The 19,977-nt window shown below is 57.2% G+C and overlaps 2 protein-coding genes across 14 annotated transcripts; one reads left to right on the top strand and one right to left on the bottom strand.

Moving 5' to 3' along the window:
* Window positions 1–2,507: 2,507 nt before the first annotated feature.
* RUNDC3A (RUN domain containing 3A) lies at window positions 2,508–12,217 on the top strand. Of its 9 annotated transcripts, none has more exons than XM_027974426.3 (11): window positions 2,508–2,865; window positions 6,498–6,613; window positions 6,935–7,083; window positions 7,270–7,355; window positions 8,503–8,592; window positions 8,720–8,800; window positions 8,998–9,163; window positions 9,279–9,436; window positions 10,216–10,353; window positions 10,473–10,579; window positions 11,621–12,217. In XM_027974426.3, exons 1-11 carry the CDS (start codon window positions 2,759–2,761, stop codon window positions 11,761–11,763), a joined length of 1,341 nt encoding a protein of 446 aa, XP_027830227.1. In that variant the 5' UTR covers window positions 2,508–2,758; the 3' UTR covers window positions 11,764–12,217. The 9 variants fall into 9 exon arrangements, with proteins under 9 accessions (XP_027830227.1, XP_027830228.1, XP_027830229.1 ...); XM_027974427.3 differs by having other exon boundaries at window positions 6,947–7,083; XM_027974428.3 differs by having other exon boundaries at window positions 6,950–7,083.
* A 594-nt stretch (window positions 12,218–12,811) lies between these two features.
* On the bottom strand, window positions 12,812–19,187 carry SLC25A39 (solute carrier family 25 member 39). Of its 5 annotated transcripts, none has more exons than XM_060394921.1 (12): window positions 19,129–19,187; window positions 16,295–16,394; window positions 16,102–16,161; window positions 15,949–15,993; window positions 15,566–15,699; window positions 14,894–14,961; window positions 14,627–14,751; window positions 14,283–14,456; window positions 13,862–13,971; window positions 13,565–13,646; window positions 13,412–13,492; window positions 12,812–13,322 (listed from the first exon to the last, which is right to left on the bottom strand). In XM_060394921.1, the coding sequence occupies exons 2-12, from the start codon at window positions 16,377–16,379 to the stop codon at window positions 13,207–13,209; spliced, it is 1,080 nt and encodes a 359-aa protein (XP_060250904.1). In that variant the 5' UTR covers window positions 16,380–16,394; window positions 19,129–19,187; the 3' UTR covers window positions 12,812–13,206. The 5 variants fall into 5 exon arrangements, with proteins under 5 accessions (XP_060250904.1, XP_027830241.1, XP_027830240.1 ...); XM_027974440.2 differs by lacking the exon at window positions 19,129–19,187 and adding an exon at window positions 17,281–17,399 and having other exon boundaries at window positions 15,566–15,675; XM_027974439.2 differs by lacking the exon at window positions 19,129–19,187 and adding an exon at window positions 17,281–17,399.
* Between the last annotated feature and the right edge of the window lie 790 nt (window positions 19,188–19,977).

The raw sequence follows: 19,977 nt of genomic DNA on the forward strand, positions 1-19,977 counted from the left end.
GAGAAGGGAATGGCAATTCCAGTATTCTTGCCTAGAGAATTCCATGGACAGAGGAGTCTGGCAGGCTACAAATCATGGGGTTGCAAAGAGTCGGACACGACTGAATGACTAACACTAACACTTTTCTGCTCCAAGTTCGTTCTTCATGACTCTCTTTTCACTGATGCTGGTAAGGCAGAGCAAAACTCGGCAAATTTGTTTCCCAGACTTCAGTACTAACTGACTTCCCATTAGGTTCTAATAGGAGGCACTAGAGGGAGACGGAAGGCAGGAGAAGAGAAGGGACATCTTCCTGTTTGAGGGGTTTTGTTCAGGGTCACTCTGTCATTGGAAGTTGGCTCCAGCCTTCAGCTTTTTCTGTATTTTGAGAACCAGCTTTCTAGATGGCTCTTTTTTGTAGATGGCACCAGCGGCAGCCCACTGGCGGCTCTGGCTGAGTCTGAGCCCTACCTGTGGGATCCCACCTCTTCCCTTGTGTTCTCTCAATCCTGCTGCTTTCCTAGTTATGAGTTCCACTACTTCCATGGTGCCTGTGCTTTCTCTTTTCGCTTTTTTAGTCTTCCAGTGTGACCGAATCTCATCTATTTCAAATCATATCGTTTCTGTTTTTCTGACTTGGCCCTGTCTTGTGCACAAAGTGACCCTCAATGGTAAAACAGATAAATTGTGGTAGAGATATACACTGGAGTAGGATTAGTGGAAATGAATCTCGCTAATATGATACTGAAAGAAGCAAATTACAACTGGATTCATCCAGTATGACTCCATTTCTTCAAAGCCTAAACACTGGCAACATTGAACTGTATTTTTTTTTTTTTTTACTGATGGATGTGTAGGTGGTAAAACTATAAAGAAAAACAAGAAAATGCTCATTGCAAAAGTCTGGATAGTGGTTATCTCTCACAGGGATGGATGAAGATGAGATCTGGCAAAAGCATTATGAGAGGTCCTCTGGGGCTGGTGATGTCCTATTTCTTGATCATTGAGGCTATGACATAGCTGTGTGCTTTGTAAGTATTCTTTAAGCTGCACATATGTGCTTTAGGCGCTCTTTCACTCAACTAATATATCTTGCAATTGAAAAGCAGAAGAACAAACATCATGATTGCCCCTGGCAATGAATCTGGAGGAAGGAAGACGAAGGTGAGGCGAGGGGGAAAAGGCAGAGTGGAGGGGCTGAAAAGACTAAGTCTGAGGCCCCAGAAGCCAAGAATTGAGGTTGAGGTTGAGTGAGCAGGAGATCTGTGCTGGAGTCAGGACCTTCTCCCCAGTCCCCAGGAAGTCAGACCAAGATTGGGAATTTCTACAGGTCTTTCATCTCTCCCTCCTCTGTTTGTGCTAATGGAGGGTCCCTGCCTGCTGGTCATTTTCAGATGTGAGTGCCCATCTGGAGCAATGTGGAGACACTGACCAGCCACTATCGAGCAGCGTCAACCCAGAGAGTGGGCAGAGTTGGACAATGGACATTTCTGAGGCCAGATGGAGAAACTGGGTGAAGCTCTTGTGATCAACACAGAAAGCCTTTCTGCGGGAGCTGGGGATTTCAGTGGTTGAAAGAGAACAGGCTAAATAGAGGAACAGAGAGATGGAGCATGTGGGAGCAGTGATGTGAGAGAGCAACGGGTAGTATGGAAGCCAGACTGTCCCTCTGTTTCCCCCACCTTCCCTAAAGGATGCAACCACCTAAAAGACGCAACCAGCACTGTCAATCAACTATACTTCAATTTAAAAAAATAAACACGGAAAATGGATGCAACCAGCTTTTCTGGCCTTGAAGAGAGGGTTGGTGGCACCCTGCAGCAATTCTAGCAACCAAGGGGTTAATCCTCAAACCAGCTGCCTCTGGGGTGGTGTGAGGAGGTAGGACTCAGAAGCAGTTACTTGGCACCACTATGGGCATCAGCTCTACTGCTGGGAACCTCCACGGAGCCCAGGCCCTTAGCTGCCAGTCTACTCTCCACTCTTTGTCCCGACGGGTTCCAGGCTCAGGGCTTCTACGGCTCCTTCTGAATTCCCATCCCCCACCCTACAGCGGTGGACTCCGCCGGCTGGCGCAGACGAACCAAGCCCGGGGGCAGACAGATACGCAGTTTCCGACTGCTCCTTGGTCTCCAGGGTCTCTGGACGCAGACCTGGCCTGGCCTCACTGGGAATGCCATAGACAACGGGTGGGCGGAGGGGGCCGGGATAAAGGTGAGGAGAAATGAGAAGACATCTGAGATAGACACCACTGATCAGAGGTCAGAAACAAGGGAGTAGAGGAGTCGGGACGCAGAGACGCGAGACGTGGGGTCCTGGGCTCTGAGCCTGGGGGTGGAGGGCAAGCCAGAAGCCCCCTTTCTTCCTTCCAATCGCTGCCTCTCCCTGGGACCCTCTCGGCGCTCCTTGAGGCCCCTGTCCCTTCCCCTCCCCCTCCAAATCCTGCACCCTCTGCGGATTGGTCCCCGGCCTGCCAGGGGGCGGGGCTCGAGGGCTTTGACGTCACCGGCCGAGGGGGGCGGGCAGCTAGGGGAGGGGGTGACGGGCCCCGGCTCAGCACCTCGGAGAGTTCCCTCCCCGGCCTTGTTTTGCTTCGGAATCGCCGCCGGGGGAGAGAGCCAGGGGGCCGGGCAACACGCGCAGCGGCTGGAGGATGGCCGTGGAGGGGTCGATGTGCCCCGGCGGGCAGAGGGCCCAGCGGTGATCCGGCGGTGGGGGGGCCGGGGCGCCGGGCAGGGTGAGGGGCAGCTGGCGGCGGCAGCAGTGGCCACACATCTGGATGGAAGCGAGCTTTGTCCAGACCACCATGGCTCTGGGGTTGTCCTCCAAGAAAGCGTCTTCCCGCAATGTGGCCGTGGAGCGCAGGAACCTCATCACCGTGTGCAGGTGGGCACCGCCGGCGGGCGGGGGTGGGGTGGTCAAGGAGAGGCGACGGGGCCGGCTGGATGCGAGGATGCACAGCAGACGCGAAGAAAAGGGAGGCAGCACAGGGTTAAGAGGAGCCCGCGTCCGCTATCCTCAGACCCAGGCTTGGAGAGGGTCTAGAGGTTTGGTCCCTACCCTTCTAGGCCAGACCAGGCCAGGCCTGTGCCCAGCCTGGGGCCTGGAGGGTGAGGGGTGTTTAATTGGCACTGCAGCTTCCTGTGAGAACCAGGAAGTGACATTGTCTGTGAGGGGGAGGGGTGGGGAGGGCTGGCTCCCTTGCTGGGGGCGGGAGCTGGGTGGGCAGAGAAGAACTGATGGGAGAGGGGAATGAACGCCCTCCAAGCATGTCCTCACTCCCACCCCTGCCAACCTGGCCTCTCTGGGGTAGGGCTTTTCTGGGAGATTTCCCAATTCTCAAATCCTGGAGCAGGGGTGGTGCCCTCCTCCATCTCTAGGCAGTTAGTTGCAGCCCATGGCAGGGTCAACCGGGCATGTAGGTGAAGTCCTGGAATCCATCCAGTGAAGGCACAGCACTGCTCCTGTGGTGGGAAGGAGTGAGGGTCTGACCGCAGGAGCTGTGTTCTCCCGGGTCCAAGGGGAGGAGATTGGGAGGGCCGAGCCCTTGGTTCCCAAGGGTGGGGTTGTCGCAGTGTTGGGAAGACTTGCCCGCTTTCTTGGGGCCCAGAAAGTGAACCTACCCACTCCCCAGCCCTGCAGTGGCTCACTCTCCCCTCCCTGAAGCCAGGAATGACCAGTCCTCAGCCCCTACCTGTACTCATCTCTACCCCTTGGAGCCCCCTGCCAGCTGCCTTCTCCACCTGCAGTCTCCCCTCTGCCCCACGCCACCTCTGAGGGCTCAGCTGTCTTCCCTTGCCAGACCCACCTGCCTGCATACCAGCCGTGGTCCTGCTCCTTCCCCCAGGGATCAGTGCCCACCTGATGCCCTGGGTCTGTCTCCTACAACTCTTCCAGGTTCCTGGGTGCACACTCAGCTCTACTACGTCTGTCTCATACCATTATATCCCCAGTGCCTAGCATGGTGCTGTGCACACATGACCTCTGTAAAAATGCCCGGAACGTTAGAGAAGGAATGAGTGCGGCAGTGGCCCAGCCCAAATGCAGGCCTCTGCCTCCATGCTCACCTCCCAGGCCCTGCCAGTGTGGTGTAAAACACAGACAGTCCTAGGTTCAGGCTTTTCTTCAGTTATTAGCTGTACCACTTTGCGGAAGTCTCCTAACCACTCTGAGCCTTGGGTGTCTCACCATCTCCATCGTAGGTATAACAGCCACACCAAGGAATGGTAATGACATGATGCATGTTGGAGCCTAGTCCTGCACCTGGCACATGAAAACAGCCCGTCCCTATGCCATCCTTCCTGTCCCTCTCATCTCTCTTGACCTCCTAGGTTCTTCTGCCTTCTCTTGCCTGCCAGGACAGCTGGGACTGTTGAAAGTGTAGGGAAGGGACAAACGCCTCTGGGCCTCAGCTGCAGAAGCAGACGTTCTGGGGGACTGGAAGTGGGGTTAGAGCTGGAATGTGAGGGATAGAGTTGGCGGGGAAGGGGTGATTGCGAGCATGACAGAGGCTCAGAAATCCCTCTGGTCCCTGCCGCCTCATCACAGTCACGTGGTTTGCCTCCAGCTCTGGGAACAGTTCCCTTTAGCAGGCCAAGGGCTCCCCTGGGCCCTGGTTGCCCTGTCTCCATGGTAACCTGCAGCAGCCACTGCACCTCTGAGCAGGGAACACACCATGGGGCTCCCGGGGGCGATGACCAGCACCACAGCACCCCTGAGGACAGATGGCAGATGGCTGCCATGCTGAAACCAGCCACAGGCCCCCACTGAGGTCTGACCCAAATGACCAGAAGACATCACAGGAGCAGGGCTGTATAATAAAGTCCAGATAATGTCCTAAACACAGACTCCTTCTGGTCATGCCATTAATGGCCCAGTTCCTTACCACCCCTGCCCCATGGCTTGCTCACTCACCTTCTCCCAGACTTTTCCCGGAATTTGAACCAAAATTTGATGAGACAAGTACTATTGTTCTTGTTTACACCTGGGGAATATGGGCCTTGGAGAGATTAAGTGACTTGTCCAAGGCCACAAAGGTACCACCAGGACACAGGATTTGAGTCCATCCAGGCTGCCTCCCTTGGTACAACCCCAGCAACTGACCTGACTCTTATCTCAGGCCAGACCAACTCAAAGGAAGGGACTGAGGTCTGTGGGGTTAGTTGTGCCATTGGCCTAGAGCCTTGGCGGCCAGTGTTCGAGGGCTAGAGCACAGAGCGGAGGACAGAGTGTGGAGGAGGCAGGGGCTGCTTGGGGCCTCACTGATCCTGACATCCACCAGGAGGCCCCAGAAAGAGCAAGGGCATTGGGATCAGACATACCTGTTGACGCCTCACAAGCTGTGTGACTTTGAACAAATCAGTCAGTCTCTTAGACCCTTCAGTTATCTTATCTGTAAAATCGGGGTGATGGTGATACTAAGAGGACCTCCCTCCCAAGGCTGTCAGGATAGATGAGATGACACATACAGAGTATAGCGCTGGGCACATTACAGGACTGGATGAGCTTAGAGAAAGAAGGATGGTGCCAAGCAGCCCCCATGTCCCTGGATACATCCCCCCTGCTGTACCACCCACAGAGGGCCCATGATGGGATGCTGGGACCCAGGTCCTCATCCCTGCCCCACCCCGCTGCAGCGATGGCAGGTGGAGAATGCAGGCGTAGGGACTGCAGAGGGAGCCCAGGCTCTGGGTGGATTGGAGGGAGGGTGGGGGCTGCTGGGCTCCAGTCTCTCAGCCCCATTGGCTTCCCTTGGCTTCTTTCCTCTCTGAGAGGCCAGGTGTCCGGGCCCTCAAGCCCCCTTCCAGAGATCTGCTGCCAGTGCCCCTTCCCACCCATTGTGTGTGTCAGACCCGCGCCCTGCGCCTCCCCCAGCCCAGCTCTGCACTGCCTGGTTCTGGGCAGCTGGTGTGTGGGTGGCCAAGCTAGGAAGGAAAAGGGGGAAGGGGGGCATCTGTGTGCTGGGGGTCCACCTGGCCACCCATGCATGCCCACGCTCCATGTGCTTGGTGCAACTCACATGCTCTGGCACAGGTGACCCCAGCCCCACCCCAGAAGGGACTGGAGAATGTTCTAGCAATAGCAGAAGGCAGCTCAGGACAGGGGCACAAAGCAGCTGCCACCTCCTAGCCAACCCCCACTCTTCTCTGACAGAGAGGTTGCAACTCCAAAGGGTGGCTGATCAGGAAGAGGCTCTGGGCTGGCCCCCGGCTCTGGGCGCCTCATCCTTCTACCTGTTGTTTCATCCCCTCTCATACCTTGTTCCTGAAGCCTCCCTTCTCTGCCTGTCACCTCTCCGTCACCCACTCTGTCAATCAATCTCCCATCTGCCACCCTGCTCACTCACATCACAGCCCCTCTCTGGTCACTACAGCCCCACTAGTCCCCCAACCCTCTTTCCCTCTGCCTCCCTACCACATCCATGCTCCTGGTGATCTCTTCTTATCCTGCCTTTTACCCCCATTACCCTGTCTTGTCACCTGACACCCCACTGCCCCTTCTCCCTCCCTCTCACCCAGGTTCTCTGTGAAAACCCTGCTGGAGAAGTACACAACGGAGCCCATCGATGACTCATCCGAGGAGTTTGTGAATTTCGCAGCCATCTTAGAGCAGATCCTCAGCCACCGTTTCAAAGGTGGGTCCACGTTCCTGTCCCCTATTGCTCCCAGCTACCCCCTTCTGAGCTACTCTGTGGCTGTCTGAACCCCATTCCTGGTCCCAATTCTAGGTCATGCACAGAAGCTCAAGCACAGAGCTGGGAAGGGGGGCACAATACAAGGGGTACCCACAAGCCCCAGCAGCGAGCCTTTGTGTACATGCATGTGTGGGTATGTCTGTTTGGGGCAGGCGTGATGCACATGCATGGCTGCTTTTATTTATGCATGTGGATGCCCCATGACGTGGACCCTCTCCAAACTCCCTGGTCTTGCTGAGCCCGCTCCCTGCCCTGGCTCAGCCTGTGCCCCAGCAGGTCCGGTGAGCTGGTTCAGCTCAGATGGGCAGCGAGGCTTTTGGGACTACATCCGCCTGGCCTGCAGCAAAGTGCCCAACAACTGTGTGAGCAGCATCGAGAACATGGAAAACATCAGTACTGCCCGGGCCAAGGTGAGGGGCCTGCAGCGGGCAGGGCCAGGGCAGCTGCTCCCTCCTCTGGATACAGAGGGGCTGCTTGCTTCTTGGTCCTCGCCCCAGCCCACAGGCCCTGGGGAGAAGGGCCACAGGAGGTTCAGACCCAGGGGCACACACATGGGTCCCTCTGGGGCAGCCGGTAAAAGTGAACGTGCTTTCCAGGGCCGGGCATGGATCCGGGTGGCACTGATGGAGAAACGCATGTCGGAATACATCACCACAGCCCTGCGGGACACTCGGACCACCAGGTCAGACCCCCTCAATCAGTGTGGACCACAAGTCTCAGGGTGTACATTCATTGCCTAAACACACTTGATCCTTAAGTTGTGGCAGCAACCTTCAGTATCTGGACTACAACTACCAGCATGCACTGCTAGTTTCCCTCTCCCAGACCATCCACCCATCAGCTGCGCCAGCCCGTCCCAGAACACACTTTTAGCACTACCATCATCTCTTCCAAGTCAAATTCATTATCCCCCATGACCCCAGTGCTGGTCTCACGCACACAGCTCTGGACAAGCCTCAACTATGTATTGATTTACTTGTTGGCCTCGTTCCATGACCTATAGCACACAGCTCTACCTGCTCTGCAAACAGCAGCAGTACTGTACTTGCTACCCATGGACTACAGAGTCCCAGGGGACAGAGTTTCGGTCCATACACTGTGGGTCTGCAGAGACATTGGGTCTGGGAGGCAGGGTCACAGGCAAAATGTGCCAAAGGGGAAAATGAGTACAGTGGGGACATGTGCCTCGCTACCCCCCTCACGTGGTCACACCCAACCTGATGTTTTTAGCTGCAGTGTATCTCTGGTGTGTCCTCACATTTCAGGATTCACATTAACATATATTAAAAAAAAAATCGACTGTATGCCAAAATACTTCCCTGGTAGCTCAGACGGTAGAGAATCTGCCTACAATGCAGGAAACCTGGGTTCTATTCCTGGGTTGCAAAGATTCCCTGGAGAAGGGAATGGCAACCCACTCCAGTATTCTTGTCTGGAGAATCCCATGGACAGAGGAGTCTGGTAGGCTCCTGTCCATGGGGTTGCAAAGAGTGGGACACGACTGACAGACAAACACTTCACTATATGCCAAGCACTGTTTAGGACTTGTTTCCTGATTTTAAGGATCTGGGTGACTCTGTACATGGTGGAGAAGGGGTAGTTCAGAGGGATGGAGGTCGAATCTCAGGGGACACGCGCTTTAATAGATGGGAGACACAGGTGCTATCCCCAGTAGGCCCCAGCCTAAGGGGGAGACACAGTGAGGGATGAGCAGGAAAAAAGATACCTCCTTCCTCCAGGCAAGGTTTGTGATAAGCCAACAGGAGAAGCCCCGAGGTGTGGGGCTCCCTGGGAAGACTACATTGCCGGTACCTCCCTCCTCCCCACAGACGCTTCTACGACTCAGGAGCCATCATGATGCGGGAGGAAGCCACGGTCCTCACTGGGATGCTGATCGGACTGAGCGCCATAGACTTCAGGTGGGGTCTGGGTGGCGGTGGCGGGTCGCCGTGACGGTGGGTGGGATTGGGGTTGTTTCTCTGCGAAAGTCCATACTCCCCCATCCTCTCATACCTGCCCCCCACCCTGTGGCTGCTCTGCCCCCAGCTTCTGCCTAAAGGGCGAAGTGCTGGACGGGAAGACCCCCGTGGTCATCGACTACACGCCCTACCTAAAGTTCACTCAGAGGTAAGCAGCCCAATTGTTGCGATTGTTGCGGAGGTGGGTGGGTGCGGACAGACGACCGCCCTGAGGGGTGGGGATGGCGGGCGGGAGGCGAGCGGTCTGGCATCATGCCGCCCCCCTCCCCGCCCCCCGCCCCCGGCCCAAGAGGCTCGTCTGTGTAACTGTGTAACCTTGGTTGTGTAACTGCTCCCTCCCTCAAGCTACGACTACTTGACGGACGAGGAGGAGCGGCACAGCGCCGAGAGCAGCACGAGCGAGGACAACTCGCCCGAGCACCCGTACCTGCCGCTCGTCACCGACGAGGACAGCTGGTACAGCAAGTGGCACAAGATGGAACAGAAGTTCCGCATTGTCTACGCGCAGAAGGTGTGCGGCGCGCGGCGTGGGCGGGGCGTGGACGGGGCGAGCCCGGCAGAAGGCGGGGCGGGCGGCCGCGGGGACCCCCTTCTCTCGCCGCCGGGGCTGAGCTGGCGCCCCGCAGGGCTACCTGGAGGAGCTGGTGCGTCTGCGCGAGTCGCAGCTGAAGGACCTGGAGGCGGAGAACCGGCGGCTGCAACTGCAGCTGGAGGAGGCGGCGGCGCAGAACCAGCGGGAGAAGCGGGAGCTGGAAGGCGTGATCCTGGAGCTGCAGGAGCAGCTGTGAGTGCCGCCGCCGCGGCCCAGACCCCTGTCCCCCGCCACCCCGACCACATCGCCCCCGCTGACTCTAACATCACCTTTCCTGATGCCAACCACCACCATCAGACCACTGAGCCCGATACCGCCACCCTGAGATCCCCTTCCCCGGGCGACCTAGCTTTATTCTCAACATAAGACCCGCCCCAAGCCGGCTCCCCACTTCATCCTTAGCTACGAGACACCAGCTAGAATGGCCACTCAGCAGTACTGCTGGGATTCCGGCACTACAGGAGCTCCAGTATTACTCACAAGCATCTCTAATTAATAGTATTCAACGCCCTTCAACATGATTGCATCATTCCCTCTGTTCAACACGTCTGAACAGCAACGTAGGCCCACTGAGCATCAGGCACAGTGACCCCCGACCTCACTTTTACCCATCCTTCTAACAGTTCCTCTTTAAACGTTTTCATCACCCTGAGGCCTCCCAGCCTGATCCCCTGACACCCCATTACTCTTCATGATCCCTGCACTGCTCTGCACCCACCTGCCCGCCACCCTAACTCTGACATCTCATTATTCCACTAAACCTCAACATAAGTGCTCTAATTCCTATCACCCCTGTGACCCCCCAGTACACTCCACTGACTCCCAGGATCTGCCCCACTGACTCTCAACATTTGTAATGTTTCTGCCACCCAGGTTTCAATCCTAGCCCTTCCCCCCACCTCTCTCTGAGCCCTTCTTCCCCACTTCTGCTCCCTCTTCCAGCCAGGCCTGACCCCCCCTCCCCATCCCAGGACAGGTCTGATCCCTGGTGACCACGCCCCCCTGGCCCAGGGTTCCAAGGACCTCACCACACGCCTGGTCAACCAATGGCCATCACTGGGCACACTCAGTGGGGCCGAGGGTGCCAACAACCCCAAGCTCTACCGGAGGTAAGCCCCAGCCAGACTCAGCCTGAGCTCAGCGCTGGTCCCTCCTCTCCTACAGAAGAGGGGCGCTAGGGGCTGTGGGCCTCTGTCCGCCCACTGGCTCTCTCTCTGCTTTGCCACAGACACAGTTTCATGAGCACGGAGCCCCTGTCTGCTGAAGCCAGTCTAAGCTCGGACTCCCAGCGCCTGGGAGAGGGCAAGCGGGATGAGGAGCCCTGGGGCCCCATCGGTGAGCCCCCCAATCCAGCACCTAGTATCCACTCCAAAAGGGCTGAGGCCAAGCCTTGGGTCTTGTAGTCAGGCCCTAGCCATTTCCCTCATTCACTCAACCCTGCCTGGGAGCTTAGCACAGCAACTGAGAGCTTGGTTTGGGGTGTCAGGCAGACCCTGGCACAAGTCCCAGCTGCACCTTCTCTGGTCGTGGGAGCTTGGTCATTGAGTCCACCTTGCTGAGCCCTTCGTATCTGTAAAATGGGGGTGCTGACTAGAACAGTCACCAGTGTTGGCAAATGGTGAGGGCTCCATTATATCCTCAAAGGCCCCACAAAGGCCCTACAGATCCTTCGGGGGTTCTTTGCCTAACTATTTTGCTCTTATTTCCTGCGCTCTATGAACCAGTTGCCTGACCATTGTTTCCCCCTTCTCTTTGGCTGCCAGGAAGCTCAGAACCAAATTAGTGGCTCCCTTCAAGCGAATGTCCAGGACTTCAACGCATGCATTTTGTGTTGCCCTCCCTCCTTGGCTTCACCTGGCTTTCCCACCCTAGTTTCCCTGGTGCCTGGACCGCCTGTCTTTTCTTTCTAAAATCCACACCGCACTGGATGACCCTAGAACTTCCTTGAGACGAGGCAGGCTATGGACCGTGGAACCCCGCCACACTGTGTCTGTGATTGTCCGTGTGTCTGTCTCCCCATCAGACTGTGAGCTCCGTGAGGGCAGGGACCGTGTCTCGTCCGCTCTCTGTATCCCCCGCACTTGGAACCGAACAAGTGCTCACCATGTGTTTAATAAACGGACAAAGAGACGATGAACCCTCAGGGGGAGACAGAGACATAAACTGACGATTACAATACAGTGTCTGTCCCCAGCTCTGTGCATGACAGCGCCAGGTGCTCTTCCCAGGTTTCACTGCACAAGGCCAGCGCTCCAAGAATGAGGGTCTCCTGGCGGGTGACCCGAGGGCTGTCCCTTCACTGCCTGCACCCGAGCACCGCCCACCACTCACTTTCGGAGGCCGGTTGGCTCGGCCTCACCCGCCCTCTCTCCCCAGGGAAGGACCCCACGCCCTCCATGCTGGGCCTCTGCGGCTCCCTGGCCTCCATCCCCAGCTGCAAGTCCCTGGCGAGCTTCAAATCCAACGAGTGCCTGGTGAGCGACAGTCCCGAGGGCAGCCCAGCACTGAGCCCCAGCTGAGGAGCGGCGTGGGCAGCGCCAGCCCCACCTGCCGCCCTTCCTCAGAGCCTCCCCAACCCAGGCCACCCTCCAGAAAACGCTGCCCACTCAGCCAGGAGTCTCTCTAGAGACACCCTTTGCTTCTAGCCCAGTTCAGCTTCTTGCCCACGGAGGCTGGAGCTGCGGAGGCCGGCCGCTGGGGCCGAGAGGCAGGGGCACCGAGGCCACGGGGAGCCCTCAGGAAGCTGCTTCTTCCGGTGACCCCGATGCCTGGTTAGCTCCCAGCTGGACTCTCCTTCGCTCATCACCCCACCCTCCTCGGGCTGGCGGCCCAGCCTCAGCAGCCCCACCTCCCATGCCTCTTACGTCTGCCCCTGTGTATGCCCTAGAGTCACTCCTTTCTCAGCCCCCTGGCTGGGGGCGGGGGGGGGGGGCAGCTATGAGGGTATCAGGCAAATAAAAACCAGAGGACTGAGGGCGGCCTTGTCTGTGGAGGGGCTGGGACAGGGGGCCCGCTCCTGAGGTTGGCAGAATGTGGTAGAGTTAGTGATGCTAGACCCGCTAAACCCTGGAAACAGACTGGTCGGAATTATTCAGGGAGCGGGTGGCTTTTGGTATGAAGTGTCTGAAATAGTAGGTCAGCCCAGGGAAACACCAAAATGTGTTAAGGGCCCCTTGGATAACTCATCTACCCCAGGCAGAGAAGAAGTTGGACATCCTGGGCAGGGAGTGGGGGGTGGGGCAGAGATGGAGAAGGCAAGCCCTGGCAGGGCCCCATTTCCCATCCATTACCTTGAGCAATTCAGCTTTGGCCTAAAGGTCCAGACTCTTCCATTAGGCCAAAGCCTGGCATTGAGGTCACCTTCCTTCCTGGGTTATCAGTTAAATGTGCCCTTGGGTAAAGGTCTCACCCCCACCGGCTCTCATAACATCACAGGAGGGCTCCTCTACAGGGATGCCACCTGGGCAGCCAAAGCCAATGTCAAGGTCCCTTCCAGGCCTCTTCTGTGCAAATTGCTCACCAAGCCCTGTTTTTCCACCCAACCCAGACACCTCCTGCAGTCACAAGCACTGGAAAGAAGTTTATCATCTTTAGACTCAACAAATTAACAGGAGTGGGTGCAGACTACGCCAGGCCCAGGGTTTTGTGGCTCCTAGAGACAGGCTCACTTACAGCAAACCCACAGGGAAATGAGGGGAGAAGTGAGCAGATTTGGTCTTGAACTTGAGGGGAGAGAGTGATGATTCTCAGGGCCGGGGAATGGGGAACAGCAGGAAGCAGTCGGGGGTTGGTGGGGTGCTCCGAGTGGGTGCAGAGGGGCATTCCCCTACCCCTGGGGCTGAGTGGGGAGGAAAGAGAAATGAGGCCCCTCCCCTCAGTGCTGAAGGAAAAGGCACTTGGCTCAGTCTCCTCCTGCCCCACCCTGTCCATGGAAGAGGTAGGGTCCTTGCCCCTCGCTCCCTTCAAGGGCTCAGAAGCTGTTCTCTGTTGAGCCTCTGGAAGAAGCTTTTGCCGAACTCATAAGTGCTGATCATGATGGCGCAGGAAGGGGCGGCCTTGATGATCCTCGGGAGGAAGCCTGCAGTGGAGGGGAGGCTAGGGTCAGGGGTTGAGTCCCAGGGAGCACCAACTTCACCAGGGTGTGGACATACACACAAAGACGCCCACCTGCAAAGAGGCCCCTGGTGCCTGACTCCGCCAGGATCCTCCGGAGCAGCAGCCACGTGGAGTCGGTGTGCGGGGGCATCACTGCAAATCCAGGCCCAATAAGACCCCGCGGGGCACCCCCAGCCCTGCCCCACACCAGCCAGGGCTCCTCACCTCTCACAGCCTCCACTGCTCCTAGCGCGACCTGGCGCTGAGTCTTCACCACGTCGAAGGGTAGAGTCAGGGTGGCTGCCACCTGGCGGGGTGCAGACAGGCTTGTCTCCATTCCCAGGACCCTCGTCCCTTGCATCCAGCCAGAGCCTCCTGGCCTTAGCTAGAACATCCCTAGGGGAATGGAGTGAGCGTACCCCTGGACAGGCACGCAAAGATTCTTTTCCAGAGCATCTCCAACAACCCTTTGGTCACCTCAAGGACACATCAATGGCCTCACTCCCAGCATGATCAACTCACCATCCCTGAGATGCCGCCAGCGACAAAGCTGATGCCCACGGAGGTCTGGTCCTTTGGCCTGAGCCCACTCAGCCAGCTCTTCACCAGCTCATAGTTGAACCAGTACAGAGCTTGGGGGGATGGGGGAGCACTCATTAGAGACTGGGAGGGCGGTGGGATAGGCCCAGATTTCCCATCTCCCACAGACCTATATCACGACTACTCCCTCCCAATTATGAAGCCTACATGCTACGTGCCAGTGGATTTCACAGGCCCTGGGCAGGAAGCGTCTCATGAAAATGTGGGGCCCACTTCACACGTGAGATGGATACTCATGGCTCAGAGAAGTTGCATGACTTATAGATTAGTAGTAGCAAAACTGGGGCTTAGCTATAGACCTCCTAGGGCCCCTCACCTCAACCCCTGCACTCCAGGTGCCTACCTGAGAAGGGCACATCCCGAAGGGCAGTGGGACCCCAGCCCAGCCAGAGTGAGCGCCAGCCACCCTGAGCCACAGCTGCTCGGACACAGGTCCCCAGCTCCCGGTATGATAGGTGCTGAGCCTGCAGCTTTGTCCGCACCAGCTCTAGGGGACTGATCACAGTCACGGTGCCCACTGCGGGGAATGGGAGGATGGGTCAGCTTACAGGTCCCAGTGGCAGCCCTCCCAGAGTCTGGGGGCCTTGAACATCCCCCCACCCCAAGGCTGGCAGAGGTTGGGAGTCCGGACTGGGCTCCTGCACGGGGGTGGTCAAAGGGAGATGGCGGGCCCAGGGCTGTGCTCACGGCGAGCCAGTGCACCAGCCACCATGGGAGCGTAGAGGTCAGAGGTCAGGGCTCGACCACACAGGAAGGCCTTGAGTTGGTCGTAGGCGGTGAAGTAGGCGGCAGTGGCTGGCACAGTCATCACCCTGGGGGTGTGTATAGGTTAGCCAAGACTCTCCAAAGCTCCCAAACCTCCCAAGGTTCCCTGATCCCACTCAGCCAGCCAACGTTGGGAGTAAGAGGTCGGAAGGGATCAGGGGAGGTAAGCCACAGAACTGGGGTGCTCACAGGGTGGCTGGGAGGCCGCTCCACAGGGTCCTGGTACCCTCATGTCGCACAATCTTCACAAAAGCATCCTGGTCATGCAGACACGAGCCCAAAAGGAGAAAGGATGAAATGAACAAGGCCTGTGGCAGGGCTGGCCCAGGCTGGGCCCTCCCGATGCCCTCACTTCTACCCAGGAGCCCTTTAGGCCTCTACACATGTAACTCCCTATTTGACTCAGCCCTGGGTGTTTGGAAGGAATGATGCTAAGACTGAAACTCCAGTACTTTGGCCACCTCATGTGAAGAGTTGACTCATTGGAAAAGACTCTGATGCTGGGAGGGATTGGAGGCAGGAGAAGGGGACGACCCAGGATGAGATGGCTGGATGGTATCATGGACTCGATGGACGTGAGTCTGAGTGAACTCCGGGAGATGGTGATGGACAGGGAGGCCTGGCGTGCTGCAATTCATGGGGTCGCAAAGAGTCAGACACGACTAAGCATGGAACAGGAGAGACTCCTAATCACCTTTCAAACCTAGTGAAGGCCCTGCCCCCTCAGGGGAGCGCTTCCCAAAATGAACTGGCCATCTCTACATGCTTTAGGCTACCCACTGTTTTCTGGGTCTGCTGCCCTACCAATCTGTATCCCTCCAAATGCCTACAGACCCATCCAGGGGCACAGCTGCTCCTCACCATGGTACCAGTGAAGCGAGTGGGGTCCTGAAACCAGGTGGCACAGCGGGCACCATTTGGGCACAGGTAGAGGGGCTCTAGGACACCACTGCAGTACAGGAGGCACTTCCCTGTGGATCGGAGAGAGGAGGGCACTGGGGAAGGGGTGGAGGTGTCAGAAAGAGGGCCCTGGGACCTCACAGGGAGGTGGCGAGCTCCCATCCTTGGAGGGCCAGGGGACCCTGGGGTCCCTGAGTGGACGTTTTAGTGTAGGACAGAGGGCTGGCTGATAAGATCTAGAAGTGTGTGCCAGTCCACAGCTGTGGGGCCCCCATGTGCCCTGAGAGACCGGGACACTCCCTCCCGTGAACCCTTACAGGCTCCCTGTGGCGCGGGGCACTCACATTTGGCGTAGGAGAGGCTCCAGAGTCTGGAGGGAGGCATCAGCTCTAAAACACAAGACGGTATCTCAAGTCAGAAGTGTCCCCCACCTGCCCCCAGGCACCCCATCCCTGGGGAACCCTGCACCCCCATTGGCTCCAAGGTCAGGCACTCACCACTGGCCACTGAAGGGCGCTGAGACTGCAAGCGTACCTTCACCACATCCAGGGGGGTCACTAGGGGAGGAGGGCAGGGCTGGAGGCTCCTTCAGGACCCCTCCCCGACCCCTCATCCAGAGCCAAGTCACTTGTCAACGTCTGGTCAGCCCCAGCCCCCAGCTGCTCCCACCCCACTTTCCCCAGGTCTTACTGAAGAGGGAGGTGACCACAGCCCCCGCGCCAGATGCCACCATTTGTTGGAGGGGGCTAATGCCCCCTGGGTCCTGGTCAGCCATCTTGTAGCTTCAGTTCTGAAAAGCAAGTGTCAACTGGAGCAAAAATCAGAGTCAGGAAAGGGAAGAAAGGAGGCAGGGGTGCCTGGGGACACTGCAGGGACTCTCACCCCATTCACTCACTGAGTATGAGTTTCTCACAACCACTTTCTAAAGCAGTTATTCTCAGCTTCACCTTGCTGGGGGCGTGGGGGTGGGGAACATGCTCAGAGAGGTGAGTTGACCGGCCCAAGGTCACACTGGGAGTAGTCAGCAAGGAAACTGAGAGAGTCTCCCATCAGTTAATGGACAATAACGGCCCACCGCCATTCCCTCTCCCTCGCCACACCAGCGTACTGTGATCCAGTTCAGTGCAGGTGCCCCAGCAGGCCTGGGTACCAACGATCAAAACGCCTCCACTCCAGCGCCCAGGCCCGAGATGGGTGCATGCGAGCCTTGAGTCACATGGCGTGGAGAGGTGAGGCCCGGAGGTGAGGGAAAGGGAACAAATCTGAGAGCGGCGAAGGGTCCATCCCCTTTCCTGGGACTAAAGGTGAGGACTCCCAGACCTCCCCCGCACCCGCCCTCTCGAGGCCCGAAGGGCCAGGCCCCGGGGCCGAAGGGTAAAGACGAATTTCTTTGCTCTCTCTCTCTCGCGAGCGGGGATGGTGGCGTGGGGGTGGGGGGTAGGCTAGGCCGATAGTGCCTGAAATAGGGATAGGACGACAAGATCGCTCTTCACCCCTCAGAGACATTCTGTTCCGACTCCTCGCGCAGGGAGCGCCCGGTGGGGCCGACTAGGTCGGCCCGCGACTCCCGGCTCCTAGCCCAGGCCCGCCCGGCTCAGCCTCCCTCGGACCCCTAGGGACCCAACTCCCGCCTCTGCCTCCCGCTTGGCCCTCAGCCTTGGTTCCGTCCCGCCCACCTGGCTCTAGGCCGGTGCTCGAGCGGCGCGGTGCCCGCGGCCGGGCGGACCCATAGCGGCTCCGCCGCCGGTGCGGGCTCCGCGCGCGCTCACTCGGCACCAAGGCCGACTCGGAAAGCGGCCGAGCTCGCCCCGCCCCCGGTTGGCCCTGCGAGGCCCCGCCCCCTCGGGCCGACCGACCGTTTGCCCGGAGTGCCGCTGGCCCGCCCACTCGCGGGCTCCTCCCTGTCCCGCGCTAGCCCGAACCCGCTCGGCCGGTGCCCAGTCCCGCCCGCGCGCCAAGGTCGTGTGTCACCACGCCGCGCTCAACCTGGCGGCAGCGCTGTACTTGACAACTTATTGTCCCCAACACCACCCCACCAATACCGCGGCAGAACTCTGCTCCCGCAAACTTTCCAAACGAGCATGGGTAACGCACTCCCCCCGTTTTCTTCATTCGCGGGCCGGAAGAGATTTGAATCAATTCTTTCAGGATCGCGAGGGCGATCAGATAGTGATGGCAAACATCAACCCACCCGGCTCTTTGTTGAGGTTTTTACAACTTCATGACGATCGTATCAAACAGGGTCGTCCCCATTTAACAGACAATCCACCGAGGTTGCAACGCCAAAACCACTTGACAAACTGCGGGGTACCATGCGGGTGTGGGCGATGGAGTTAACGAGTAAGCAACTGAAGCCAGACAGGCTGGCCCGAGGAGCGGCTGGCCTGGGAGCCCCTGTGAGATCTGGGTTTAACCTGGGCTTCGTCCCACCTCCTTGTGACCCTGGGCAAGTTACAACGCCGCTCCGGGCCTCGGATTTCTTACTTTGCACTGAGATAGGATCGAGTAGGGGGAAAAGGGACCAACATTTCTGTATTGGTTACTCTCACAAAACCTATTTCTACGTCTCAACAGTTTTAGAAATAGATTATTTTTCGCCTTCCCCATTTTACGGAAGACGAAACTGAGGGTCAAAGTTAAGAACCCGGAATTCGAACTGGACAAATACCAAACCCCTCCCCTCAAATTGTCTCTCCGGGGTGACAGGTTGGCGTAAATCCTGTAACGAAGTCTCCGATCCTGCTTCTCAGGAGACTCATTTTTCTCCCGGGCCAGTCCCGTTAGCCGAGACCCCACCAACTGCCTCGCCTTTAAAACTTCGTTCGCTCACCGATTATTTGTTCTAACAGAAAAACGAACACGGGCTATGAGCCTGCGCCTTTAAGAATGGTAGGCCGTGACTCTGACGTCACTTGCTTCTCCGCCCCTCACCTCCAGAACGGTTGCTTCCCGGCCGGGAGTAACCCAGCCAGCCGGTGCACGCCGGAGTAGCACGTGGATTCCATGGGGCCAACCATGCGCTTTCCCTGAGAAAAGTCTTTGCGGCTCTCTGAGGCTAGGAAACCCGAAGTGGGGGGCGGGGAGTGACCGGTGAAGAGCTGCTGGTCTAAAGGGCCCCGAGAGAAGGCGCCATTTACATTCCCTTCTTATACCAAGTGAGTTTTGAAACGACACAAAATCATTTTATAAACTGTCAGGGAGAGAGCCCAGCCGCGATTAAGGTCCTTTACCGCCTTACAGACATGGCTTACAAACAGTTTCACAGCCATCAGCCAAGAGATACCTCTTCCCATTTTACAGAGGAAGAGACAAGTCCTTGTGTGTAATGACTCCTGGTCTGGAGTAGAACCCAGACTTCTCCCATGCACTCTTCCCATTTTACGGTGAGAAAATGAGGACCCTAGAGGTCAAGTTGCATCGAAATCACATGAGAGCAGCAGGCTCTCTGCTCCTGGCAAAGGTTTACTCAGGCCTTAGGTCTCAAGAACTCTAAGATACAGCACGTGCAGGCCCGCACCACTTACCTGCCTCAAGATCAGAGCTCTGGGAGGCCAGGACCTGGTTCCAGTCTGAGCTGCCTCCTGCAGCAGCTGTGGGACATCTAGCAAATATCTAGAGGTTTTTAAGCCATTTATAAAATGAGCTGATGGGGATCAAAATACCTGCACCTCCCAGCAATTTTGTATTTTATGAGTTAATAGCTCTAATATACATAAAGCCCTGTCTGGCACTTGGCAAGCAGTCAGTGACTGTTACTATTACTGTTGTTTAGTTGCTAAGTCCTGTCTGACTCTGCAACCCCATGGGCTGTAGCCTGCCGGGCTCCTCTGTCCATGGGATTTCCCAGGCAAGAATACTGGAGTGGGTTGCGATGTCCTTCTCCAGGGGATCTGCCTGACACAGGAATCAAACCTGTGTCTCCTGCATTAGCAGGCGAACTCTTTACCACTGAGACACCTGGGGAAAGCACTGTTATTATTCATTGTCCCCTCCCCCTTGGCACAGAAATTTCTGGAAAGGGTCTTTAGAGCAACCAGGATTCTGATCCTAAATGCAGGTGCAGATAGTGATGACTCCTCACATGCCTTCTTCCCAGAGCAACGTAGCTCAACCAGGAATCAAACCTGGTGATCTCTGAGCCTCAGTCTCCTTCACAGTAGAAGGAGGGGCTCGCACTCCTTGCATTTCTGAGTTTCTTCTTGCAAAAGGGTGCTTTTGAGATTTGTCACTACACCTGTTTCCTCAACTGAAAGATGAGGTCACCTGCCTGCTGATTTACAGACTCTTAGCTAAAGACAAGTCTGTAAAAAGCTAAGTAAAGAGTCAACAAATAGTTCTGTGGCCCCACCCAGAGCTGAGCAGATCACAGCCCC

The sequence above is a fragment of the Ovis aries genome, chromosome 11 (assembly GCF_016772045.2).
Source record: "Ovis aries strain OAR_USU_Benz2616 breed Rambouillet chromosome 11, ARS-UI_Ramb_v3.0, whole genome shotgun sequence".
Classification (NCBI taxonomy): Eukaryota; Metazoa; Chordata; class Mammalia; order Artiodactyla; family Bovidae; genus Ovis; species Ovis aries.